General features: G+C 37.9%; 1 protein-coding gene across 2 annotated transcripts; it reads left to right on the plus strand.

Moving 5' to 3' along the window:
* The first annotated feature begins 13,426 nt into the window (after window positions 1-13,426).
* OGFRL1 (opioid growth factor receptor like 1) lies at window positions 13,427-27,666 on the plus strand. 2 transcript variants are annotated; one of them, XM_077162207.1, is made up of 7 exons: window positions 13,427-13,708; window positions 17,757-17,843; window positions 17,991-18,072; window positions 20,547-20,625; window positions 20,725-20,791; window positions 20,898-21,043; window positions 25,094-27,666. In XM_077162207.1, the coding sequence occupies exons 1-7, from the start codon at window positions 13,472-13,474 to the stop codon at window positions 25,749-25,751; spliced, it is 1,356 nt and encodes a 451-aa protein (XP_077018322.1). In that variant the 5' UTR covers window positions 13,427-13,471; the 3' UTR covers window positions 25,752-27,666. The 2 variants fall into 2 exon arrangements, with proteins under 2 accessions (XP_077018322.1, XP_077018321.1); XM_077162206.1 differs by having other exon boundaries at window positions 13,432-13,708; window positions 17,994-18,072.
* The last annotated feature ends 233 nt before the right edge of the window (window positions 27,667-27,899 follow it).

The raw sequence follows: 27,899 nt of genomic DNA on the forward strand, positions 1-27,899 counted from the left end.
AATGGCTGGTTTTAGCTTTCTTCCAATGTATCTCCTCAGCTTTTGACATTGAATTTGAGAGCCTGAACTGTATCTCGTTCACCACATTTTCACCAGCATTTATTACAGTGACCTGTCATTAGGAAACACTAAATAACTTTTTATTGAGAGAATGAATAACTCGTTTAATTAACAAAAGATAGAAAGTCATTCCCCTTTGTTTGCTCTCACAGAATTTTATTCATAGAATGTTGAACTGTCATTTATACTTACTTATCTGTATTTCTAAGGGATTGAGAGCAACAACTTTGTCTCACATATCCTTACATTCCAGCCTAGCAAAGAGCTTGGTATGTAACTGACACTTAATAAAAGTTTGTGGAATAAATGAAGTTGGTGGCTAGTGTTGGCTCAACAATGGTGTTCCAGTCATCCAATTCTATGTAACAAATGACTCCCAAACGTAGTGACCTAATGAATATAGGCTTATTTTCTTTCATGTTTTCTGTGGGTCATGAAGAGCTTGGCTAGGTATTTTCCACTGTTGGAAGGGAGGGGGCTTTCATTTGGTTGCAGTCATATGTCAGGTGGAGTTGCAGAAATCTAAAAGGTTGACTGGAACTGGAATATACAGCTTACTCACATAGCTGGCAAGTTTGTGCTTTCTGTTGACTGGGGGCTTCTGCTGTTCTCCTTGGGCCTTTCCAAAGGGCTACTTGATTGTCTCATGATGTGTAATTGGTTTCTCCCAAAGCAAGTAATCCAACAGACTAAGGAGGAAGCTGCATGCCTTTTTTGACACAGTAACATAAATCACATCCACCATATTTTATTAGTCACACAGGTCACATAGGGTATCCTAGTTTCTAGGGATGCTATTACAAAGTGCCACAGCTTGGGTGGCTTAAAACAACAGAGACTTATTGTTGCACAGTTATGGAAAGTAAAAATCCTAAATCAAGGTGCTGGCAGGGCCATTTGTCCTCTGGAACCTGTAGAGAAGAATCCTCCCTTGCCTATTCTTAGCTACTGGTGGTTTGCTGACAATCCTTGATGTAGTGGTTGAAGCTGTGTGTACCCCAGGAAAACATTGCATTAAATTAATCTGTTACTGTGCATGTGAACCCATTTTAAGCAGGACCTTTTGATGAGGCTACTTCGGTTAAGGTGTGTATGGCCCAGTCCAATCAGGACGGCTCTCAATCCTATTACTGGAGTTCTTTACAAGAATGAGTTCAAACATGAGCGAGAGAAAGCCACAGAAAGCAAGAAGCTGAAACGGAACCTGGAAAAGAAGGAAGATACCAAGAGACGCTGCCAGGTGCCTCACCTTGGTTCTTACCAAGGGTCACAGGCAGCCAGCTCTAGAACAACCGTCTTTAGGGAGAAAGCATCACCTTGATTACTCCTTGACTTGGACATCTTCCTGGCTTCAAAGCCATGAGCAAATAAGTTCCTGTTGTTTAAACAGAACTGTTTCATGGCATTTGCTTGAGCAGCCTAGGGAACTAAAACACTCAGCTTGTAACTACAGCACTCTAATCTCTCCTCTGTCATCACGTAGCCATCTTCTTTCCTGTCTGAGGCTCTTTTCCTTTTTCTTTTATTTAAACAGTTCACATTTATTGATGATAAAAATAAAAATTCACATCACAGTGAGGTAATATGCTTACAAAAAATTTACAGATATGATATGCAAATAATGATTTAGGAAGGAAAGTGAATTAGGAAACTAGTGTAGGGCGGGAGTAGCAAAAGAATCATTAGTGCTGAAAGAAAAGTGAAATGACAGCAGCATTTTAAAAAGAATGGCAGGGTACTAAAAGTACAGAGACAATGCAAACCTGCATAATCAAATTATATATGCCCCATAATTTACTTACTAGGAGGATTAGGTGTTGTTTTACTCATGAGTAAACCCTATAAGTGTTTGTGCAGTAATGTACTTTGAACTCTTAAGGATGCATTAAACTCTTTGGGGATAAAACAGTACTACTTTTGAATCAATTTAAAAAAGAAACACATTGTCAGACTGGGGGTAAGGGAAGTGGCTGCAATTCAAATAGTTCTACAAACATCTCTGGGTATATGTGGGCTGTTGAGTGAAGCGTTTTCTTTGCAGCTGTCAGCAAAATTGCCATCTGAGACAGAGAAAGAGAAAGAAAGAAAGAAAGAAAGAAAGAGAGAGAGAGAGAGAGAGAGAGAGAGAGAGAGAGAGAGAGAGGGAGGGAGGGAGGGAGGGAGGGAGGGAGGGAGGGAGGGAGGGAAGTAGGGAGGGAGGAAGGAAGGAAGGAAGGAAGGAAGAAAAAAGAAAGAAAGAAAAGAAGGGATCACTTTCAGGTCCTTATAATTTGGAAACAAGAAGCACTGTCTGGAAGCAGCACAAATGCACTAAATAATCCAATCGCACTTTCAGGAAATAAGGCTTCAGGTGCCAAAGAAGAGCTCATCCTTTCAAAAAAAAAAAAAACACAGAGAAGGAAATACAGCTCAGGAAGGTAGGCAATTCAGCAGAAGTTCGAGGACAATTCAGCCTATGGGCTGGCAGGTAAAAGCTGACTGTGCTGAGGTGCCGGGTTTCTCCCCAGCCCTCGGACGCCCCCCAGCGCAGCACATACACCCCCTTCATGACTTTTTCCTTTCTTATAAGGACACCAGACATATTGGATTAAGGGCCAACCCTACTTCAATATGGCCTCATTTTAACTAATTCCATCCTATTTCCAAAAAGGTCACATTCACAGTTATGGGGATAGGGTGGTGATGATGGTAGGAACATGTCTTTTGGGGGGACACCATTGAACCCATAACACAGGACCAGCCCTAATTCATGGTAGTAGAGGACTCCTCAAGGGCATGAATATCAGGAAGTATCCATCCTGATATGGCACCTTGAAAACAGGATGCAACATGAGTAACCATTAACAAAAAGTGTCAAACTGAGGCAATTTTTCTATGTATGAACTCTGTTAAGATAGTTTTAAGCTATGAAGCCTGATAGAAGCAATCGTTCCAAACAGGATAGTCCTCTTTTTGAACATTTTCCCATTTGGACGCATTTTTGTTTAATTAATATTTTTACTGACACATCTTCACACACATACAGTCCATTCATGGTGTACAATCAATGGCTCACAATATCATCACGTAGTTGAGTATTCATCACCATGGTCATTTTTAGAACATTTGCATAACTCCAGAAAAAGGAATAAAAAGGAAAAAGAAAATACTCATATATCCTATATTCTATACCCCTCCCTCTCACTGACCACCAGTATTCCAATCTACCCAATTTTTTACCCTTTATCCCCTCTCTATTATTTCTTAAATTTATCCTTATTCTTGAAGAAGCTATGCAATCATCTTCAAGAATGAAGGCTACTGAAACACACCTCAACAGTGTCAGGTATTTCCCTCCAGCCTTTCCAACACACCATAAATGTATAATGCATGAGAATCACCTCCAGGATAACCTCTCAACTCTGTTTGGAATTTTTCAGCCACTGAAACTCTATTTTGTCTCATTTCTCACTTCTCCTTTTTGTCAAGAAGGCTTTCTCAATCCCATGATGTTGGGTCCTGGCTTATCTTGGGCTTTTTGTCCCACGTTGCCAGAGAGATTTATGCCCTTGGGAGTTATGTCCCACATAGGGAAGAGGGTAATGAGTTCACCTGCTGAGTTGGCTTAGAGAGAGAGAGAGTCCACATCTGAGCAACAAAAGGGGTTCTCTGGGGGTGATTTTAATTAATCACCCCCAGAGAACCCCTAATTTTAAGTAGGCTTAGCCTATCCTTTGCAAGAATAAGTTTCATAGGGGTGAACCTCCAAGATTGGGGGCTCAGCCTATTGATTTGGTTGTCCCCACTGCTTGCAAGAATATCAGAAATTCCCATCTGAATGAATTTCAACTTTGCTTGCCACTCATGCCTCAGTTTTCTCAGAAAGGATTGTTCTTTAGATGGAGTTGCAAACAACCTATGAGGAATTACTTGTTTGTTCCCAGAACAGTATGCCCAACTCACATAGGGTCAGACTGACTCTGGGATAGGTTTTAAGCTTAACAGCTTAGATTCTTCTTTGGGTAGAAGCATGACTTGATCCTACTGGTGTAGTGAAGCTCCAATCGAGCTCTGGGATAAAATGTCAAATGCTTGCCTTTGGGTCTCTCTGTATCCCCCGTGGTGTCCCAGGGCTCAGTAATGCATGTCTGCAGTTCTGATGGGTCCCAGTAAGATCAACTGGAGGAGACCCATTCCTACAACCTGACTTGGAGGATCTTTTCATAATATCATGAGTAACTCCAAAAGAGAAGTGCCGAAATTGAGGTAGGCCAGAGGAAACCCAATATATTCACATATTCCATGATTGTAGATTTAATATCCAGGATGCCTCTGAATTGGCAAAAATTTAATTGTAATGATTAGGATAAAGGAGTTTTAGGACAGCTCTATATTTACTCATGGAAAATAAGCATTACTTTTTTGAGGTGATGAATAAAATTTCTACACAGTTTTCCTTTTTTTTGAACTCAAGTTTTCTATATCTCATAGCATTTATATTTAATTTTTAAAATGTGAAAGTTTTGCTTCATTTAAATGTGGTTGGAAAAAAACTCGGCAATATATTTCTCTTTTCAGTAAAGCATCTTAAATTGAATATAAAATGTAAATATGGTCTAAACACTGTTGAATAGTACAAGAAAGACTACAAATGTTGCTGGATTTGGTCTAGATTCTTGGCCATACCATGAGAAAGAATTCAAGGGCTTATCACAGCATAGAGTAAGCAGATAGAACGTTTATTAGTATGCATATGAGAAGGAACATGCAGACACTTTCAGAAGAAAAGAGAGGTGAGGGGCAAGAGGCCCTGGCAATGTGGGGAAATTTGCTTTTATAGATTAACTTTACTTAACCCCATTCCCCCTTAATTGTTTGGGGCTCTTTCTCCTACATCTGTTTTCTCCAGGGTGGTGCCTGATGGTAGATAGTGCATTTGGGTGGGTCAGTTGGCCCCAAACTTCTCTGTAGCTGACTCACTCATGTGGGAGGTCGAAGGACTAAAGAACCAAAGGACCAAAGGACAGATGCTGTTTATTGCTATTCTTCTCAGAAATGTCCTTCTTGAGACCTGACTGCTTCTGAGAATTTGCCCTTTGCTCTTTCAGGCACCACCCTAATTCTAACCTTACCTTGCTACCTCACAAATATAGCTTTTGAATAAATGTTATTATTTTTTAAGTTAAATTTGGTTCCATTTTTACACCACAGCCTGAATTGATTTGCTTAGTTATGCATATGATGATTTATTACTGAGTTTTTATCATCACATTAATTTCAACTTACATCCATTAATATCTTATTATATATTTCAACACTCATAACTTTTATGAAAGTTTTATATTTGCTTTATGAATAACTTTATTTATGTGGCTAGTACAAAGAGCCTTAAATTATGCAAATACTTAGTACGGATATGAATCCAGTGTTGGCTTTCGGGTTGTAAACTACTTCTTAGGAATAAATTAGACCTTTGAAATGTTAAACATTCCCTTTTAGAGAATTAACATATTTCATGGATTCTAGAAGGAACAGTTTTTTACATTTAAATATCTCTGCAAAGAATGCACCCTACAATCCAACAATCAATTACTTCATAGAGTCGATGAAGTACAGTATTTTATTGCTTTGGTGTATTTAGGTAATAATACCTTTGTGCCCTGAAAAAAGCTGCAGGATGCAACTAACATCCAGAGTCAGTGCTGCTCCAAGTTCTCAAGCCTGTGAAAAACATCAGTTTATCTACTGCTTTAATTTCACTTTACTACAAAAATAATAATAAAAGACCCACAAAAAGCCTGACTGGAAATAATGGAAATAAAGTTGCTTTAGATAAAAGCATTTAAGGATTGTTCTTTATATATATATATATATATTTTTTTTTAATTTATAAATCTTCACACACATACAGTCCATACATGGTATACAATCGGTGGCTTACAATATCATCACATAGTTGTGTATTCATTATATGATCATTTTTAGAACATTTGTATCACTCCAGAAAACCAAAGAAAAAGAAAATACTCATACATCCCATACCCCATACCCCTCCCTCTCACTGACCACCAGTATTTCAATCTACCCAATTTTTTACCCTTTAGCTCCCCTATTATTTATTAATTTTTATCCTTATTTTTTTACTCATCTGTCCATACCCTGGATAAAAGGAGCAGCAGACACAAGGTTTTTACAATCACACAGTCACATTGTAAAAGCTCTATCGTTATACAATAGTCTTCAAGAATGAAGGTTACTGGAACGCCGCTCGGCTGTTTCACGTATTTTCCCCCAGCCACTCCAATACAGTTTAAAATAAAAAGGGATGTCTATATAATACATAAGAATAATCTCTAGGACAAATTCTCGACTCTGTTTGAGAAAAATCTCTAGGACAACTTCTCGACTCTGAAATCTTTTAGCCACTGAAACTTTATTTTGTCTCACTTCTCTCTTCCCCATTTTGGTCAAGCAGGCTTTTCCAATCCCATGATCCTGGGTCCCAGCTCATCCCAGGAATCATATCCAGTGTTGCCAGGGAGATTTATACTCCTGGTAGTCATGTTCCATGTAGGGGAGAGGGCAAAGAGTTGGCTTAGAGAGAGAGAAGCCACATCTGAGCAACAAAAGGGTTCTCTGGGGGTGACTGTTAGTCATAATTTTAAGTAGGGTTAGTCTATCCTTTGCAGGAATAAGTTTTAAAGGGGTGAACCCAAAGATTGAGGACTCAGCCTATTGATTTGGTTATCCCCACTGCTTGTGAGAATATCAGGAATTTCCCAAATGGAGAAGTTGAATATTTCCTCCTGTTTCCCCAGCCCCCCAAGGGGACTTCGCAGATGCTTTTTTATTCACTCCCAAATTACTCTTGGATATACCAGGGTATCACAGTTATCTGTATAAACCAACAAGTTCTCACTCCCTATTCAAGATTCTTATGGTGCACTTACAGTGTTCAATTAAACTGACCATACATGTTAAATTATGTAATACACTACCCAAAATAAAAAGTTTGCACCAAATAAACGTCTCTCCCTTTGGTCCCACATAGAAGTTGAAGTTTTAAAATATGGACCATATCATAAGGATTTGTTTTTGAAAAATATATACAAATAGAAAAAAAAAACCCTACTTTAGTTGCTCTTGCTTGCTTGATCCCCTGTGTGGCTCTCAGAGCCTATTCTCTTGCCTCTCTGGCTCCTGGGCCTGTTACCTTGGGCCTTTGTCCACACAAGTCCCTTGGCAGTAATGTTATTCTCTCTCCACCTTGCTTGGCTAACTCCTTTTCTCCTGTCTTTCACTTCACTTACATGTTACCTCCACAGAGATGCCTCCCCACACTCCCCAGAGTACTGCACTGTGGTTTCTAATTTTGCTCTCATTGTACTTAAAATTTGTAATTATTATTATTTTTAAATTTGTTAAGTGGTTGTTTTCCCTAATACATTATAAACCCCAAGGGTAGGGATCCTGCCTAGTGCATAGTGGCTACTCACAGTGAAAGCTGGTGAAACAAATTTATAAAAACAAAAATGAGAGAGAGAAAGAGAGAAAGAAAGTCCCAGAAGTACACACTTGTCATTTCTGGACACTTGATAAATTAGATGTGGACTTTATGGATGATTTGGCAGCAGTTTGGGTACCACTGAGGAAATTTAATTCATTGTTGTCAAAATTTAGTAGTAAAATATTTGACATTTTAAATCAATTATAAAAATACAGAAATCTCTGCTATTAAGTTTAGTTGAAATAAGATATATGTACTATTTCTGCATTTCATTGAAAGCAATCTTGAGAACTTTGGTTCTGGAATATACAAAGTGCTTGAATTGCAGGTTACTTCCTTGGGAATAATAAGAAGAGAGAATTTGAAGGAGGAAGTATGGACAGCAGAGCTACTGTTGCAATTAAGCCTTGTAAAGATTCAAGGAAGATGCAGAGAAAAAAACAAAAAATGGACTTCACGAGTGTGCTGTCCAAGGAAGGAGAAAGCTTAGATTCGTGTAGAAGGGAGTGTGTGATAGAGGTGTTGGGGAAACCAGAAAGGCTAGAAGATTGGGGTTATCCCAGAATCATACAAGAAGAAAAGTATCAAATATTTACATGGAAGAAGCAGTGGGAAAAAGAAAACCATATTATATTCATAAACTAAAATACATTTACAAACTCCTCTCCTAGGAGAGGGAGAGTCTGAGAAATTTCCAGCAAGCCTTGTCTGTCCAGAGACTCCACATGAGGTTGTGCAAGCTATGTCTTACAGAGGCCATGCAAGGGAATTCCAGGCTAGGCCCAGCTCACCAAACGCTGGAGAAAGAGGCATCTTATACTCAAGTACACAAAGGCCTCGTGGGAGCCAGCAGTGGAACCAGATATGGACAATTGAAAGGAATATGATAGCACTTTATTGCTAACTTAAGATGTTACTTTAGGGTGCAGTCTTTCTTATTTAAAAATATTTTATAACACCATTATTTTTTTCCTCCTAGAGCTAAAGTTCCTGTAAGTTACCAGAAGTTGACTTGATGGTGGATAAAATTAACTTAATCTGCCTTTCCTTTTATTTGAAAGTCTCTCAAAGTAAATTAAACAATAATAAATCTTCTTTGTTAATGTCCCTAAATTACAATACACTATAAAAAAATTATTGAAGATATGTCAGACACAGTTGAGTTTCACCCAGAAAAGTGTAGCTCCTGAAGTGCCAGAACCTTGTTAAGATGGCCTCATTCTTAAAAGTTTGGGTGACAAGGTTAAAAACAGTTACATTATACTTTTAGAGAATCTCTTTTGATGCACAGATGTGGCCTCCCTTGCTCAAAGCCCATCTCTACAAGTAAATTTATTAACCTCTACTCCTACATGGGACATGATATCCAGGGGTATAAGTCTTCCAGGCAATGTGGGACATGAATCCCAGGGATGAGCCTGACCCTGGCACTGTGGGATCGACAATGCCTACCTGACCAAAAGGGAGAAAAAAAGATAACAAAATAAGGCATCAGGGCCTAAGAGATTTCAAATAGAATTGAGAGGCTATTTTCTGAAGATGACTCTTATGCAAGCTTCAATGAGGTATTGCTAATTGCCAAGGTATGCCAAGCTCCAACCAACAGTATGCTTGCAAACCCTAAAGAACACCCAGGGCTCTATTTGAGACTTTATAAAAGTTTCACTCATTAAGTTTTTTTTTTGAAACCTGAAACCTCCAGATGGGTCCTAGGCTACATAAACCCTGAAATCCAGAGTTACCAGTCTCTCCAAGAGCATCAACCAGTTGTACTTCCCTACCCCATAACATTGACACCCCTCTTCAACCTGAGGAAGTTAAAATGGTCATTTCCCAAATATCCCTAAGGACTGAGAGAAAGATCAAAGGAGCAGGGGAAATTGCAATAGAGAAATAGGACTTAACAAAGGAGTATAACTACTGAATCATTATATTGATATTTCTTTTTAGTGTTCAGTGTCTTAGAGCAGATAGAAGGAAACAACTGAAATTATGGAACAGTAACCCATACCATATTTGAAATTTGTTCTATAACTACTTGTTAAAATGTACCTTGAAATTTATCGCTTTTTTATATATATGTTATAATTCACAAAACATTCTTTTAAAATATGAAAAAAAACCCCAACTAGTTACATTGGAGCACGGCAACATTGTCTGCATTATTCAGTACAGATTCTGGATACAGGGATCCCAGAGCAATACTTTTTTATAGACCATGTGTGTGACAATAGTTTCTCCTCATTCCATATATTTACATACTTTTAAAGTGAATTGTTCTTTGAATATATACTGATGAATAATAATTAGAGCAAATATATATTGATAGCTCAAATGCCAGACACTGGGCTAACTGATGAATTTTTACATATGAAGCAAAGACATGCTTCTATAATGTTAATGTAGGAATTTAAGTACTCTCAAATGTAGGGATAATAAAAAAGCTTAGGTTTTCAGGCAGGGTAATTCCTTTGTACAGAACCTAAGGAGGAGAGACATCCAGAGAAAATTTTCTAAAATTCATAGAATGAACACAACATGGTCAAGTTCATTGATCTAAGGTAATGTGGGTTTTTTATTGCTTAAGTATGTGGGTTTTTTATTGCTTAAGTTTGTAAGACTTCGTGTGAAATTACTAAGTACTAGCTGTCTTGTCAGGCTAAGGAAAGAGGGGGAGGACCATTAGATTATAGGCGTTGGCAGTTCCAGCGGCTTACTTGACCTAAATCAACCTAACAGCCTCCACTAGCTGAGGAGCAGCCAGAGGAGAAATTACTTAATCTACTTCACTTGTACTCAAGCCTTTCTTTATGGATACAGATGAACAAAAGGAGTCTCAAAGAATTTTCCCAGAGATGATGCACAAATTAGTTCATCATCCACAGTCCTATAAAATTGATACATTTGCCAAAAGGTGGTGGAAAAGGAAAGGGCTTAATTGTAGCAATTTCTTATATATTTATGTACACAAACACATGCAAGTTTACATACACAATTCTAAGTGTTCCATTATCTATGCTGCAAAACAAACTACTGCAAAATGTAGTGGCTTTAAACAACAACAATTTTATGATATCTTCTGATTTTATGGGTCAAGAATTTGAGCAGGGCTATGCTGGGTGGCTCTTTTGTTCCACATGGTGCCAATGGTGGTCACAGTGGTATTCAGTTGGTAGATGGGATGGTCTGGAGGATCTGATACAAACCAGTGGGATCCAGCAGGAGATGCTGGAAGTTCAGGCTCAGGTGGCACTGTTGACCAGAGCATGCATACAGTGACTTTTCCATCATGAGCGTTTCAAGGTGGCGGGACTTCTAACATGGCAGCTCAGGACTCCCAGAGAAGGGGTTCTAAAAAACCCAAGTAGAAACTTCAAGAGTCCTTAAGGCGTTCTGTTAAACATTTCAGAATATCACTTCCTGTAGGAGATAGGATTAACATCAGACCTGTGGAACTACTTGGGAGTAGATGGCATTAGGGTGGTGGCGGCAGTAAGCTGCTTTATGTTATCTGATTTATGTAAGACAGTCTAGGAGGAAGAGAATGTTTGTTTACCCCAAATGGTTATTTTAAGTAAGGAGGAAGAACACTGAAAGATAAGAACTTTGTTCCCTCAGGAAATGCATGCATGCCTATTGTCATCCTGTGGTATATAACCAGGATCTGGTTAAGAATAAAATTGTCTGAAGTCTGTCTGAAGTAAACTCAAGCTTCAGACCCCCTGAGCCTGTCTGTGTCTTTCTTTCTCCCCTTCTTCCTCTCTTTCTTTCTCTTCATTCCTTAATATCCTTTGAGCTCCGTTCAAACAGGAAGCAACAACTTCCTCCATACTTAGTTGTTCAAGTGAGTTACCGAGGCCCACCCAGTTTCAAGGGATGGGAAATTAGACTCCACTTCTCAATGGGAGGAGAGCAAAGAATGTGTAGCCAACTGTAACCTAGACCCATCTAGACCTACTGATGGGGCACATAGACACAGCAGTTATCTCTAGATTTTTATATAATAATCTATGATTAGTTCTGGAATGCTGTTGGCTGGATGGACAGTGTGCACTTTTGCAAAGTGTTCTGGTCCACTGTCAATGGAAAATGAATTCAAAGTTCCAGCGTTGGGCAGTTGGATTTATGTGTTCTGCTGCTGTCCCAATTTTTTCTTCAATAAACTATTATGAGCAAAATGCTTCCCTTTGTGTCCTGTGTTTTTTACTTTATGTTTAGAGCTTTTACCAGGCATAGGATCACAGAAGGGCAGTGAGTGCTTAAAGGGACCCCAGAGATCAAACTTGGTCTGATTTTTTTCTTTTTGTATGCAGTATTGTGGGGTCATTATTTTTCCATGTGAGTATCCCATTATTGCAGCACCATTTGCTGAATTTTTGTTTGTTTGGTTTTTGTTTGTTTTCCTTGTGTGTTTTTTGGGAAGCGTATGGACAGGGAATCAGAACCGGGTCTCCTACATGGCTGGTGAAAATTCTTCCATTGAACTACCCTTGCACCCCTTCCCCCCACCCCTGTCTGATTTTACAGATGAGGAAACTTAAGTTGTCTACGGTAGCTTTGTGACCTGTCCAAGGTCAGAAACTGAGTAGTGACAGAGACAGAGCCCAGATCTGCTCCAGTGCTTGAAGAGAGGTATCCCTGACTGATCTGTGGAATAGGCTTCGTAGTTTGCCTGAGGCTTACCCTACAAAGGGCCTATATGCTTTCATTCAGCCTGTTTCATTATGAAGCACTAAAAAAGAAACTGTTCACTCCAAATACCCAATTTAATATTATATCTCTAACACATTTTCTTGGTGGCTTTGTCCATATTAACAGCTCATCCAACAAATGTTTACTGAGTATCTGCCAAATTCCAGGCACTGTCCCAGGCACTGAACCTGCACAGCTGAACAGACATGGCTGCCCTTAAGAGGCATTCCTTCTAGTTGGAATGCCCTAAACCAAACTTTACACTGGTCACTTTTCTCCCAGCCACTTTTATGTTATTTTATCTTTAAATACTTCTATATACACGTTTTCTGCTACTACCTTCATTTACAGAACAGGCCAAGGAGCCAATATTATGAGATTTTATTCTACTCAGAGCACTGATTTGAAGTGAGCTTTAGAATCACTATCCACAGAACGATATGAAAGCCTAGTTGATTATGTTCCTTTTGTTTCAAGAGACGTTCTCTCTTTAGATGAAGTGACTGACAGCTTTGACTTCATCTGAACACAGAACCTTAGGGTTCTGCCCTAAGTACATTCTGGGTAGCTTGGATTTCCTGTTTGCATAGTGCCTTGTCAACATCGCTTTTGTCCTCTGCTGCCCGGCTAACATATCTTCCTCCTGAAGGAAGCGGGAGCGGGGGAGGGGGTGAGGACAGGACCCGCCTGTGACAGTGACTCCTCAACATCACGTCCGTGCCAGTCAGCCGCTCCCACAGCGGGGCGGGAACACCCTTCCCGCTCAGCTGGGAGGAGCCCCAGGCGGGTCGCCCTCTCCCCACGGCACAACCCCAGGGGGAGGGCAAGTAGACCTCGATCCATCCCGGGGAACGAGAAAAGGGCTAAGCGAAGGCTGGCCTTCCAGGGTGATCAGTGGAAAGCGAGGCGCGTCCTGGGGGCCGGGAGCGGAGGCGCTCAGGCCCAGTGGGGTGGACGCTCTGCTCCCCTGAGCTCCCGCCGGGGGAGGAGAAGGAACCAGATGGGCGGGTTCAAGCGTCTGCGGCGGCGGCCGCGGCGGTCGCGGGGCCGCCGGCTCCTCCCCGCGAGTGTGCCTGTTTGCCGCTCCCCGCTCTGAGGCAGTGCGGCGGCGGGCGCGCTGAGGCTGCCGCCGAGCGCCCTCGCCGCGGCCATGCCCCGGCTCTAGCACGCCTGCCGCAGCCCGCGCCTCGCAGCCCCGCGCCCCGCAGCCCCGCGCCCGCCGCCGCCTCTTCAATGGGCAACCTGCTCGGCGGAGTCAGCTTCCGTGAGCCCACCACCGTGGAGGACTGCGACTCCACCTGGCAGACGGACTCGGAGCCGGAGCCCGAGCCTGAGGAAGTGGGGCCGGGCGGCGGGGAGGGCCCGGGGCAGGAGCCCGAGCAGCCCTCGCAGCCCCGGGAGCGAGCCGGTGGGCGGTCCAGCGCCAGCCCCGCGCCGGACGCAGTCGCCGAGGCTGCCGGCGCCGAGCAGGTACGCGGCCCCGCAGTAGCTTCGGGCCGGGTCGGGCCGCCCCTGCCCCGGCGCTGGGAAGGAAGGACGTCGGAGGGGAGAGGGGAGGCCGGACGCCGAGAACCCCCTATAGCGCAGAGGGCTCAGGCGCCGGTTGGCTGCAGGTCCCCTGCGACTCGACCCCTCTGCGCCCTCAGCTGTCCCGCCGCCCTGGGGACCGAGTGGGCCTCGTGGCGGGAGCGCTGGGGCCAGCCCCTGCCGGCCTGGGGCCTGGCATGGGCACGACAAGGAAGTCCCTCAAGGCAAACCCAACTTGAATGGGTGTTTTCTCTGCCTCCAGTGCGCAGCTGGGTGAAGCGAAGGTGGGGTGGGAAGAACCTGTCTAAAAATAGAGGATTGATAAAACAAACCTAGCGAGTGTTATCTGTAAAAATTCCATAATGACATGGAACTGCGATTGACAAACGGCCTGCACTTTCCCCTACAGCGGGGTCTACAGCCATTAAAAGTGTTGCACACGGTCCCACTTGAAGCTGAAATGCCACGGTTATTACGCCAGGAAAGGCCTTTCAACCTAGGAGTTTAGGGCGCGCTTCAAAAATGTTTCACGCCGAACGAAGACTTGTTGATCTAACTGTGCTTAAATCTTTTTGAATAATATAATTTGGAGGAGAGGTTAAGCAGCTCAGAGGTTTAGCCTCTGAAGGACTGAAAATAATTCAGAAACTTTAAAAAGGAACAGCCCTCTGAAGGATTTGTCCTGGACGTGTTTAATTAAGGTTTGAAGTTCTGTATTAAATAAGGGGGACTGAGTGTGGGAAAACAGAGCCCAAAGTTAAATGTGACTACAGGGTTCTTCTCTGTTTTGCCTTTGGTCACCTTCATTACTTTCAAACTATAAATCTTCCAGCAAATAAAAAGCTCTTTGCCCAACTTCACTGATGACATCCATTCATTTTACAGCATTTGAGTAAGTCTATGATGGTGTTCATAGGCATGTACCATGCCTCATAGATCTTGATGACCCTCTCTGTAGAGGTCAGGGTAAATCATAGACAAAGTCTGAGAGCAAGTTCTATGCTAAGCATGTTATTTAAATCATCTGCAATTCTGGGGTGGTGGTGCCATTTTTAATTACCAATTTAGAGAAAACTGAGGCTTAGAGAGAAAAAGAAACTTGCCCAAGATCATAGAGGGAGAGACTGTCCAATGTAACCTCATGTGCATATGACACAGTCAAAGTCTTTGACCTGTTAACAATCTTGAATAGGCCTCTGCCTGTAATGTCCTGGTTTACATCTCTGACCATTTGGCATTGCTAATATACCCCAGGAGAGTCTTAGATGTATTCTTGTCTTTTTTCTTTCCACTTGTCTTAAACTTCTGTGATCATTTAAGATAGCAAATATATGTATATATATGTATGTCAGCTCAGATGCCATCCAAACAACCAGATCCATCTATATTAAAAAATATTTCATAATGAATGTTCCAATCAGTTCATTGCAAACATAGTAAATAGTAGAGCACACCAACCCTCTCTATTCCTCTTTGATGCTTTATTTTTCTTGTTAGCATTATCACCAAAAAATCTACTCATTTATTTTGCTGTTTGATTGTGTTCCTCTGCTGTTCCATTACTCCTTAGAATCAATCCGATTGGAAGTTACTACTGGAACTACCTTTAAAATATATCCCAGACTGACTACTTCTCACAGCCTCCGCTGTAGTCATCTAGTCCAAGTGAATATTGAACAAATGATAGTGTCATTAACTAAGATGGGAAAATCTTGGGGGAAAGCAGTTTTGGGGTTGAATTGAGGATTCCCTTGAGTTTGATGTCATATTAGACATGCATGTAGAATTGTTGAGTAGTGAATAGGGCTGAAATCATCAGCATATAGATTGATGGTATTTAAGGTTGTGGGAGTTGAAGGAGTAATAAGGAATAGGTGCTAAACTCTAGGCACTCCTCCCTTTAGAAGGTGTGAAGAGGAGGAGGACTAGAAGGGACAACCAATAATTTGGAAGAGAAACAGGAATGTGTGCCATCCCAGAAGTGCTTCAGGAAGGAGGGAGGTGCTTCTGAGAGGTTGAAAAATGGCTTGGCGAGATGGAGATTTGTAGGTGACTTTCACAAGGGCCATTTGGTGAAATGGTGGAGGCAAAAGTCTGATTGGGGTAAGTTAATGGGAAAAGAAGAGAAAGAGACAGTCAAGGAGTATGGGCAACTCTTGTGATATTTTACTATAAAAAGGAACAGAGATATAGATGTATAATTGAGGGAGAATTTGGGTCAAGGGAGATTTTGTATGTTTAGTTAAGAGGAGAGATATTATGGCATATTTTTTTTGCTGAGGAGAATGATCCAAAAGAGAAAAGAATTTTGATGATACAGGAAAGAGGACCAGAAACAAAATTCTTGCCTGAACATTTGAAAGGGGGACTGGATAGAGAGTCCAGAAGGATCAGGGGATAGAGGAGTAGGGATGGATGCAAGCAGCTAGGTAGCTTTAGAGGTTGGATGATACAGTGATTTTTATGATAATCCTGGGAAAAGTTAGCAGAATGAAGACTTTGCCCAAGTCTCTTGACTCTCAGTTTTGTGCTATTTTTATTATACCAAGATTTCTTACAGTGATCCTTTGCTTTTAGTGGGCCTGAAGTTAATTCATACCTAATTAGTTGGACTTGGAGCCTCAGATTCTAGTTTCTGCTCTGTCACTGGGTTCTGGGTCTTATTAAACTTCTCTAAGTCGAGGCTACCTTGTCTCTAATACAAAGACCGTAATAGCTGCAAGCCAGATATTTTGTAAGAATCAAATGAAATAATATACATGAATGCTTTGTAAATGGAAAAGTGTTTTCTGTACGAATGTAAGATGATTCATATGGTTATAGTTCAGGATGAATAGATTCAGAAACTTGCTAGGCAGAGCTATTTTGAAATGTGTGGCAAGGACTAGAATTTAAGCTTTTCTTTGCTTATGTAACATGATAGAGTAACTAATGTTAAACTTCAGAGGACTTGGTGTTGAAGTAAGTATTCTGTACTTTTAGTAATAGTGAGAATCACATCACTTCCAAACTGTGTGAAAATTGCTTAGAGGATGCCAGACTGCCAACACAGATGTGAGGTGGGAGATGAAAAGAGGATTTGGGGCCAAAGCTCTTAATGAACATTCACATCAAGACTTTGTCTCCTTTTACATTGTCATCAGTCTCATTGTCCTTCTGCAGAACACTGGGCATAAAGCACTTTCTCATATATTATAATAGTACATATAGAGAATGTAGATCTGTATTTATATTATATTGATCTACATCTTATACTTCAAAAATCTGACTTCATTCATGGTAGTGGGAATTTTTCTTAAGAATTTAAGTAATTGTTAACTACTACCCATAAGTTACCTCAGTCTGAAGTTAATTCTACTTGAGAGCTTTTTATTGCTTTCTATGTATTTACTTTAAATTTGATTTATATTACATTGCATTATCACTGCACAAACAGGATTATTTGTGCTTTTGTGTATGTACTTTATGGTGCTATAAAGGATGGCGCTTGAAAGTTATTTTGGGTGTTTAAAAAGCTTCTTTTCCTTTCATAAATTTTACTTGACTTCTGGGAACAGATAACTATTGCAAAACTACAGTTTTCTTTGTAAAATTGATTTACTTTCTTAACATGTTTTAAATATTATGTAGAATATCCTAATTAAGATTTTTCATTGAACCTGTGGTAAAATTTTGACTTCATTTTGAGTGATATTTCTAATAGATAGTGATCCATAACATTTGGTTTCTATAGGCTTTTGGTAAATAATAAAGTTTTTTATTTAGTAATATCCCTTAGGATAAATGTTATTGGTTTAAATCAGGAAAATAGAATACCGAGAAAAGTTGCTATTAAGCATTGATAAAAGCCATTTATAATATTTTCATAAATATCTGGATAACTTGACAATTTTCAGACTTTATTGATGTTCATTATTTGAGGTTTGTTCTGGATATTTCTCAGTAAACTTATCTTATTTCCATATGTAAACAGTTTCACCTTTTATTTCAGGGTAGTGATTCCACTGAAGCAACTGTGAAACCTAAAAGAAGTTTTTATGCTGCAAGAGATTTGTACAAATACCGACACCAGTACCCAGTAAGAGTATTGAATTTTTTCCCCCAAAGTGTATTTCCTTTCTGTTTTTCTTATTTTATGGTGCCAGTGAGTAAACATGCAAGAAGGGACCTAGTGTCTTTTTTGTGTGTCCATTTGCTGGAGGTTGATTCATTTTTTTTCCTTTAGCAGAACTTCAAAGATATCCGATATCAAAATGACTTGAGCAATCTTCGTTTTTATAAGAATAAAATTCCATTTAAGCCAGATGGTGAGTGATCTGCTACCTCGGTAAAAGGCAAATTTTTAATAATGTATATCTAACTATTATTTGTTTATCCCATGGTCAGTACATTCTTAATGCATTTGTTCATTGTTTAGCTTTACTTTGCTGGGCAATCTACTGTATGTATATATCCTAGAATTGTGAGCAATCACTTGTCAAACTCTGGAGGTATTGCTGCAGATTAGCACCTGCATACCCTGGCTGTAATCTGAAAGACAGTAGGGATAACTTCTATTAGAGAAAAAAAAGAGTAAATTTATAGAATTATAGAATATTCTATTATTAAGGAACGTGGAAGAGGTTAAATACAGCTTTCTCAGTTTAAAGATGAGGTCACTGGGATTTGAAGCCTAAATGACTGACTTGCTGGCTCACTCAGTTGACCATAGAGTTGGGTCTAGTTTCCAGAGTTCAGTATTCTTCATTATGCCATACTTAGAAAGTGACTGAAAAGTGCTGTTTATAATTAGAACTGTCTTTCCTTTCAGTTTAGAACTATCTTTCCTTTCGGTTGTCAAATTCAGGGGTTGGAGAAACTACGGCAGTTCCAGTTCAGTGTTCCATTGTCCTGGGAGGGAGCTATGCATATAGTTGATCTTGATCTGGCTCTGTCAAATAAACTTTCTTCCTCCTTCACAACCCCACAATTCCTTCCTAGGGTCTTCTCTAAACCCATAGTGAGAGGATGCAGCTTCTGTGATAATATGTCATGAAACTGCTTATTTCATTGAGGCAACAAGTTGTGTGGTTCATGGTCAGTACCCTAATTTTATCAGGTTAAACTAGCAAAGTTGGCTTTTGTTTTTAGAACCATTTTCTGTGGTGAGTTGACTAGCCCTGGTTCTTGCCCTTTGCTCTCAGTGAAAACTGAGTGAAATGGACAGAAATGTGAGTCAGAGAAGGAGGGTCATGGAGTTAAAAGTTTTGAAAGGGGAAGGGCTTTGCATTCTTTGTGAACTAACTGAAGGAAGGATATGTAAAGGTTGGGTAAGCTGTTGGGAGGAAGAATTTCCTGTAAAATATACCACTGGAGAGTAATGACAACAGAACGTTGCTGAAATGACCAGATCCATTTGTCTTTAACTTTCTGGGGTCTCAAAAGTTATGCTCTGATTTGGAGGGAAAGCTCAGTATAAAAATGTACTGCTGTATTTACTAATGAAAGAAATGTATTGCTTTATTGCTGTAGGTCAGAAGTTTTAACTACAATCACATAAAATATTATTCTATCTCACATTATACATATTACATCAACTTGCATACTTTCCTTCCCCATATGCATACACATATATACTTGCAAGTAGGCATAAACTTGCTATAGTTTATTTTACTTATTAAATAGGAGGAAGGATCATTAAAGAAGAAAACAGATAGGAAAATATAGAGATAGATAGTTTCAATGTACTGATAAAGCTAACAGTGTGATTCAAAAACAACTTTTTACCAAACCTTTGGAAAGTAGACTTCTGCTATAAATTGGTTATCTCTGGAGAAAACAATAATATGATGAGTTATACTTAGAGAAATATTATGTAATTTGTTTCTTTTTAATCTTGTCAATCCTTACAAGATTGACTAAATGGCCACATAGTCATTTGTGAGAACCTGGACAGACTTCAAAGTAGGAGAATTGTGTTGTATTCACTATTTTTTAGGGGACCAATAGGGTATGGTGGAAGGAAGGCCTGAAAAATTTATGCTCTACTCCTAGATTTAGCCTTCTGCTAGTGTATAACTTTGAACAAATCACATAATTTCCTTATGAGTAAATTGGAATTAATAACCTTGGTTTGGGATATTTCTTTGAAGATTAAATTACATCTTTGAAGATGATGTACACTATCTGTAATATGGGCCTAACATAACATAGATCTTCAACAACTTTTCCTTTCATTTTCTTTCTCCCTTTTCTTTTTGTGTCTCTCTTTTTCTTTCTCCTTCTTTCCTTTCTTCCCTCCTCTCTTTCCCTGGGATAATTTCATTTTGATCCTATCTAGTATTTAAAGACCATATGACCCTGTAGGAGAAGTTGGCGCACTTGTTCTGTACAGGGCCAGATAATAAATATTTTTGGCTTCGTGGGCCATATGGTCTCTGTTGCAGCTATTCAGTGCTACTGCCATAGTGCAAAAACAGAGACGATACATGGATGACTGCATGCTATGTTCCAATAAAACTTTGTTTACAGAATACACTTGGCAGTCTATAGTTTACCAACCTCTGCTTAGGCTAATACAGTCCAATAGAGCATACTGCAATTTGAGGTAACTTTTTTTTTTTTAATCAGCCTTGTTATATAACTAAGTATGTGGCACAGGATATTCATTTTTTAAAAGCACTACTTTTATGTGCTGTTATTAAATTTTAAATGTTTTAATATAAAACTTGAGTGATTCAAATCTTAAAATTCTTTCAAATGTTTTAAATGTCTCATTCATTTTTAAATGTTTACTGTTTAGGTGTTTACATTGAAGAAGTTCTAAGTAAATGGAAAGGAGATTATGAAAAGCTGGAACACAACCATACTTATATTCAGTGGTCAGTTACATATTGTCTATATTGAACTATGTTTTTTTTAAACATGTATGTTTTCCAGACAACATTAATATAAAATACTTATTTTTTTTTAAATAATAGGCTATTTCCTCTGAGAGAACAAGGCTTGAACTTTTATGCTAAAGAACTAACTACATATGAAATTGAGGTAATAAAGTTCATTTCCTCTTATATGATATGGTGAAATATAATATTTCTCTTACTGTCATTGATAGCTACTGAATTGTTTCAGTTGAATTTTTTTTTTTATTTAGGAATTCAAAAAAACAAAAGAAGCAATTAGAAGATTCTTCCTGGCTTATAAAATGATGTTAGAATTTTTTGGAATAAAGCTGATTGATAAAACTGGAAATGTGGCCCGTGCTGTTAACTGGCAGGAAAGGTTCCAGCATCTGAATGAGTAAGTAAAGCCCACACAGTAAATCAGGGGCTGGCATGTTATTTTCTGTTAATTAGAATTCTCTATGGAACACAGGAACAAATAACAGATGGATCCAGGTATTTGGACTTAAAAGCTAGTCTAGACTAAATTTTGTTCCCCATTCTACATTCTGAAACAAAACAAAACAACAAAAAATAAAAAATATCCAGATAGAAATAGTCATTCAGCTTCAGAGCTATTTTTTCTTGAAACCTCCCTGCTGCACACACCCAAGTGTGGTCTCTCTTCCTTTTTATACTGTACTTTTTGGGCATTTATGGTTAATGCTTTCACACAGATTTCCATATCTCCTCTGCTAGATTGTAAACTTCTTGGGAACACAATCTCTTTTGAGCATAGTGCTGTCTTGGATTCAATCCATGAATGAAATCTGTGATTATAAAATTCATTTCATAAGAATGAGATATTCATGTACATTTTATTAAAATGAAAGGAGAATTAAAATTTTATTTGCTATTTAAGTTAAAAACAAACGCATGTTTCTGGTTAATAAATCCCAAAGCCCATGAAAAAATTGTAACAATTGTAACATTTGGAATTGATTTATTATATTCTTTTACTTGGGATATTCGTAACTTTCATTAATACTTATAACCAAAGTCTTTTTTTCTCAATATTTTCTTTGAATGCAAACTATTTTTATTTTCATTTTAATTATAGGGTGACTTATCAGTACTGGACTATAAGCCGATAGCTTTAAAGTACTTTTTTAACACATTGTAATTAGCTGAACTGGACAAATAATAAGATAAAAATTAACTAAGCAATTTCTTTTTGCCCAAACAATGAAAAGTTTTGTGTGTCAGTAAACCAGATTTACTGTCTTTCTGGAAGTTTCAACTTGCTTTGATAAAATGAGTATAAGTATTAATGTTTTAGCTTTTCTTTTACTTTATTAGCTATAATCAACACTATTAAAATGGTAGCTTGTACTAAAGCACTGAAGATACGGGCATAAAGCTTTATGATCCTGAGTAGAAGACCAATTAACTCATAATTCAAGTTAACTTTAAATTATATAGGGCACTTAAAATGAAAGTATATAGTAGCTATCTCTGGATGAAGTTTCTAATCACTTATATCACACTGTCAAAGAAAACTGTATCCAGATAGACTAAACATGAAGGATGGCAAAAGTTAAAGTAAACTTTGGAGGGAATATAATAGGACTCCATCTTCCATGTATTTAGGACTCATTTTAGAGAATGTCTCACCCCAGCTTGGATTTTCTGGTTGGAATAGCAGTCATGCTTAGTAAACATTTGTTGAATGAATAAATTAATGAACAAAATATGGTTGTCAGCTTAAAGCCACCTTGAAATTTTTATTGTCAGATCCTCTGATTTAGAACTGGAAACAGCACTTTCTAAAGCTCGTTTTAGAATCAAATGAATGGCTGGCTTGATCTAGAGAGGGAAGCTTGAACCAACGGTCCTTTCTCACTTCTCTGCCCCATATAGCTTTCTCTTCATCCATCGCTTTTCCTGAATGTAGAGCTTTTTCAGCTGTGAATTAACTGCCCTAAAAACTTGCCAGAAATCGACTTTCCTTACTGGTTTAGTTGCCAAAAAATTATATTTATTTTCTAGATTTGAACAAATTATAGAGGGTTATAGGAAAACTTCTGTTGCATTTTCTTTCTTCAGTTTGCCTTTTTCTGATTTATTCTTAAATGTCATAACCTATGTGCATTTTAACCTGTACAGCATCTTGAGTTTTTAGAATAGGCAAGAACTCAATATATTTATAATAGTTCAGCAGAAGAAAAATATTGAATCAAAGTGAAATGAAGTAGGGCAGGCCATGGTGGCTCAGCAGGCAGAATTCTCGCCTGCCATGCCGGAGACTGGGTTCAGTTCCCGGTGCCTGCCCATGCAAAAAAAAAAAAAGTGAAATGAAATAACCTTCAGTGAACAAGTGACCGTGACTAGAAGAGGTGAAATTTTTCAAACATGGGAATACATGGACCATCCACTAAGATGTATGTCCAATTTTATTTGTAATCAACTTCAAATGCTGAGCCATAATTTAGACCCTTGAATCTCTTCTTTTATTTTCCGTCTTCCTGGTTCTTGATTTTTATGTGTTTTCTTCCTTCACCTACCCAATCTTCCTGACAAACCCTACCTATTGTCCTTACTTCTCTGGAAGCCCAACCTCTCTCTTATATCTGCTGTGCAATTCCAAAGACTGCTGACAACTCTTCTTATTTCCATTTCATCTTTCATTGTGACACTCATTTCAAATCATTCTAAAACACCCAATTTCTTTCTTCAACAGTACTGTTTGAGAATCCTGATCATTTTCTTCAACTCAAGGTTTTGTCCTTTTCTACCAATATGAAATATTTTTTAATTGGAGAATGTGTAGAGACAGCTGAATTTGTACTGTGTTTGTAACTTGACCATTCAGCTTGGATAGATATGTGAACTTGGGGCTGGTTGCAAATACAGTAAATTTTGTTTTGCCATATAGCTTCTCTATGGAATATTTTAAACATTCTACCTTTCCATACACTTTTTTCTCATAGATTTATGAAGCCAGTGTTGCCCAAGAAAGTTGTTACTATGTTTTTAGGGTATACAAACTCCATACTAAAATAACAACTAAGTCAGTTCTGCTGCTAGTAGCATACTGTCTTTATTTCACTGAAATTTTTATTGTCTCAAAGGACTCTTACCTCCTAAATATTAAAAATACAGATCTATAAAACTGAAACTTATCTGTGCTATGTTAAAACTTTCTGCCTCCAACAAGTTACATCTTAAAATGATATTTTTTTTGGTAAACGTCCCAAAGGATGGAAATAATAAAAACTACTGGGCTGGTCTTTTTCACTGTTCGGTTAGCTCAAGTCATTACGGTTTTTGTTTTGTCCAAATAAATTTTCTTATTACAATATAAGACCATGGATATTCCTTCCCTCCTTCAAATGATTCATCAATATCCTTCTCTATCCTTCTCAAATAATTTGCTTATTATTTCTAGGCAGAATACTCCAAGCATATTTGGAAACCAGGGAATTATATGCAATACTTTTAGAAGGTTTAGTACCTGCAGTGTACAGTAGATTTTAGATAGTTACAGTTAGAAAAAAAGTGATGGTTATGGCTTTGTGCCATTAGTGGGTAAATAAATACCTGGGCTGTTGATGACACATGATTAATATATGTAGCTGAAGAGGCCTTTAGGATGTGGCCAGAAAAATGTAAAATTCTTAGATAGGGAAAGAGGAGGAGAGAATGGGCAGAGATAGAAGAAAATTAGGTTATAAAGTTGGAATTGGTACAAATATGGTGGTTTTTAATACCAAATCTTTAATAACAATAACAGTAATAATAATTTAAGGTAGTATCTAATCTTTATTGAATTCTTCATGTGCTTCACATGCATCTTCATATGCATCGCTGAATTCTCACTGCAGTCCAGTTAGGTACAGGCTGTTTTCCCCATTTTATAGGTAAGGGTACTGAAGCTTAGAGAGATATCAGAATTTCATTTAATTGGTTATTGGTGTGAACTCAGGTCTTGTTCTGAAGCCCCGACTCTTAGCTATTAAACTGTGCCCTACTAAGTAAGCCAATTTTGCATCCCTTGTCAGAATTGTTCTAGCAGGATAGAGTGGTTGCAGTGCTTTCTTTGTGAGTTGGCTAATATGGTTGATTTTGGTGATCAGCTCTATTAGATCATTCTTACTCAGGACACTTAATAAATAAACAATTCAACATGAGTGGGAAGAAATTTTATTCCAGATGTTTTTATAATATGAAGAAATAAGGGGAATTTATCTTACACATCTGAGTTTCATATAGATTGACATTACACTGGCACAAGGTTTTAAGAACTTAATTTTTAAAAAAAAAAACCTTAATGTTTTCTGTGACTTCTAAAAAAAATCATTGCCACAGCATACAGTTCCATAAAGAAATGTTTTTCCAATAGTTTTCATTTCTTTGCTTTCCTCCACCTTATTTTTCTCCTCTCATTTTATTTAATCCTCTCTTGCAGGTCGCAGCACAACTATTTAAGAATCACCCGTATTCTTAAAAGCCTTGGTGAACTTGGATATGAAAGTTTCAAATCTCCTCTTGTAAAATTTATTCTTCATGAGGCTCTTGTGGAAAATACTCTTCCCAATATCAAGCAGAGTGCTCTGGAGTATTTTGTTTATACAATTAGAGACAGAAGAGAAAGGAGAAAGCTCCTCCGATTTGCTCAGAAACATTACACGCCATCAGAAAATTTTATCTGGGGACCACCTAGAAAAGAACAGTCAGAGGGAAGCAAAACCTCCAAAACACCTGCCCCTCTGGCCTCCAGTCACAACAGTCAAACTTCTATGCACAAAAAATCCAGGGACTCCAAAAATTCCTCCTCAGCTGTTCATTTAAATAGCAAAGCAGCAGAAGAAAAAAAAGTGGTTCCTAAAGAACCTGGAAAAGAGACAGACAAACCCAGGGCAGAGCCCAGTGGTGAAGCTGCCAAACCAAGAAACAGTGAGGACAGTAATGCTGAAAATTTGAGCTCTCAACCAGAAAAAACAATGGATGATCCCAAAGAGAAAAAGGAGAATGTATCCCCTTCTGAAAAAGATGGTGAAAATCTTAACAAAGACCCTGAAAATCTTGGAAATACAAGTTCCCATGATGATATATTATTACAGTAAATTATCTACAGAAAACCTAGAAACCAGTTTAGGTAAGGGAGGAAAGAACTTCTATACAGTTTTCCCAAGGAACAAAGAAGAGGCCAAATTTCTAATTTTACGCATCTGTGATTTCTGTTGTAAGATTTTATTTTTAATTTTCATTGTGGGTGACAATGAATTTAATATTTAATAAGAAGTCTTAAGACAAGTCCCAATAAATGAATGTATTCTTTTAATGCTTTTAGGATGTGAGTTTTCAAATTCTGCTCAGTGATTACTTTTAAATTATTTTCAAGATAACTAAAAAAAAATCATGTAGCATTTGATTTGTCAAATAAATCCTTTTAAGAGATTACATTTACATGAAGAAAACTAAGAGGATAATTCCATTGTGTTGTCACAATCTTTAACTCATTTATGGATTTATTTTTTAAGCTGGGAAAAAATAATTCGGTCTTCTCAAATAATTTCAGAAAGAACTTGGGTTCTTTGATTACAACACCACAACATGCTTATTTTTAAATTCTGTAAGTAAAATGCATGTTCTTGGGGAGTTATGACCTCCCTAGCCCATCAATCAGTTCTGCGCCTGTCTTCATCTTCCCCTCACTCCACTCTCCCCCACCTCCCTCTGCTTTTAACAATTAGCATATGCATTTCTAGCTTACTTTAGGATGATCTTGTATATTGAAATTTAAATGGAACAGAGTTGGACTTTCAGTGTATGATTTCAAGAATTTGCTTTGGTTAGAGTTATAATTTTTTTTCTATGTTTAGTGGCTAAAACAAATTTTGACACAAAGTCCAGGAAAACAATTTTGCTTTCTATGGCTGTTCCATACAAATTTGGTGCTTGATTTTGAATGCAAATGACTAAAGAATTATAAAATTAAAAAAGGAAATTATTCATTTTTAAAATGTCATGCCTCTTGCACTGGCAATCAGGCACTAAAACCATGAGTATCCCAACGTTGTGTGGATTATGAAATTATATTGCTTAGTCCACAGTGTATTTTTACAAAAAATACAATTTGCTTCATTTCTTAATTGTCAAACTTCAAAATTGAGAACAGATTTGAAATTCCATATACTTGAGTTTAACATGCACTTGATGTTACTTAACACTGTTTCAAAACAAATAATTATATTTCCTATAATATTGAGACTACTCATTGTTACAAATTAAAAACAATTAGAAACCCTTTGGTGAATATTTCAGAGCATACATACAAATATAGTTGAAACAATTAACAGATAAAAATAGGTTTACTTTATTTTTGTTAGAAAAGAATTGCTTTTATGTCTTTCTTGGGCTTTTAGGAAGAATTCTTTTCACCTAACCCCCCCAAAGAATTTTTCATATGTTCTATTTTGTATCACATCATATATCCTTTGTTGCCTCCAAATTTTCAACAGTGGATTTCTAAAACAACCACTGACACTGTGTCTTTAAATATATGATTTTATTGCTCTGAAGTTTATGTGAAACATCACAGTTGCTTAAACCCAGATTTTATATGAACGTACTATTCACGTTACATATCATATTCTAATAAATATAATAGAGAATGTTTTCTTATTTTTAGTTCCAAAATGTACCAATCTTTGTTTTCTACTATTTTGCAAAGAAAGTACTAGGATTTAGAGAAGCAGTAGTGCTTTTGCATTTCAATTTCTTTTTTACTGGCAAGAAATACATAGACCTTCTTAATAGTGCTTTTTGTAGTACTATCTCTACAGAACTCAATGAACAATTTTACAGGTTTAAGGGATGACATAGGTGTTGAATTGTAGGAATATGATTAGTTTTATTCAAAATATCTTACCAATTTTGCATACATAATAAAGTATTCAGAACCCTTTCTAAATGCTTAATATTAATAATTTGTTACTAGATACTAAAATATTGATAAATAAACAGATACTAAAATAACTGAATATAGTCTGAATTACTTAGTATATCATTCATTCAACAGCTTAACTTTTAGAATATTATTCCTAATTAGAGGTTTGATTAGATTGTGCCATTTGGTTTGAAAATACTGAGTCTCAAGGGGAAACATGCCTGTTTTTCATCTAAAACAGTGACCTTTTTCCACCATGGTGGTATTTTAATGCATATTCACATGTACAGTATGTTTCCACCATTTGATCTATTAAAAACTA

The sequence above is a fragment of the Tamandua tetradactyla genome, chromosome 5 (genome assembly GCF_023851605.1).
Source record: "Tamandua tetradactyla isolate mTamTet1 chromosome 5, mTamTet1.pri, whole genome shotgun sequence".
Taxonomy (NCBI): Eukaryota; Metazoa; Chordata; class Mammalia; order Pilosa; family Myrmecophagidae; genus Tamandua; species Tamandua tetradactyla.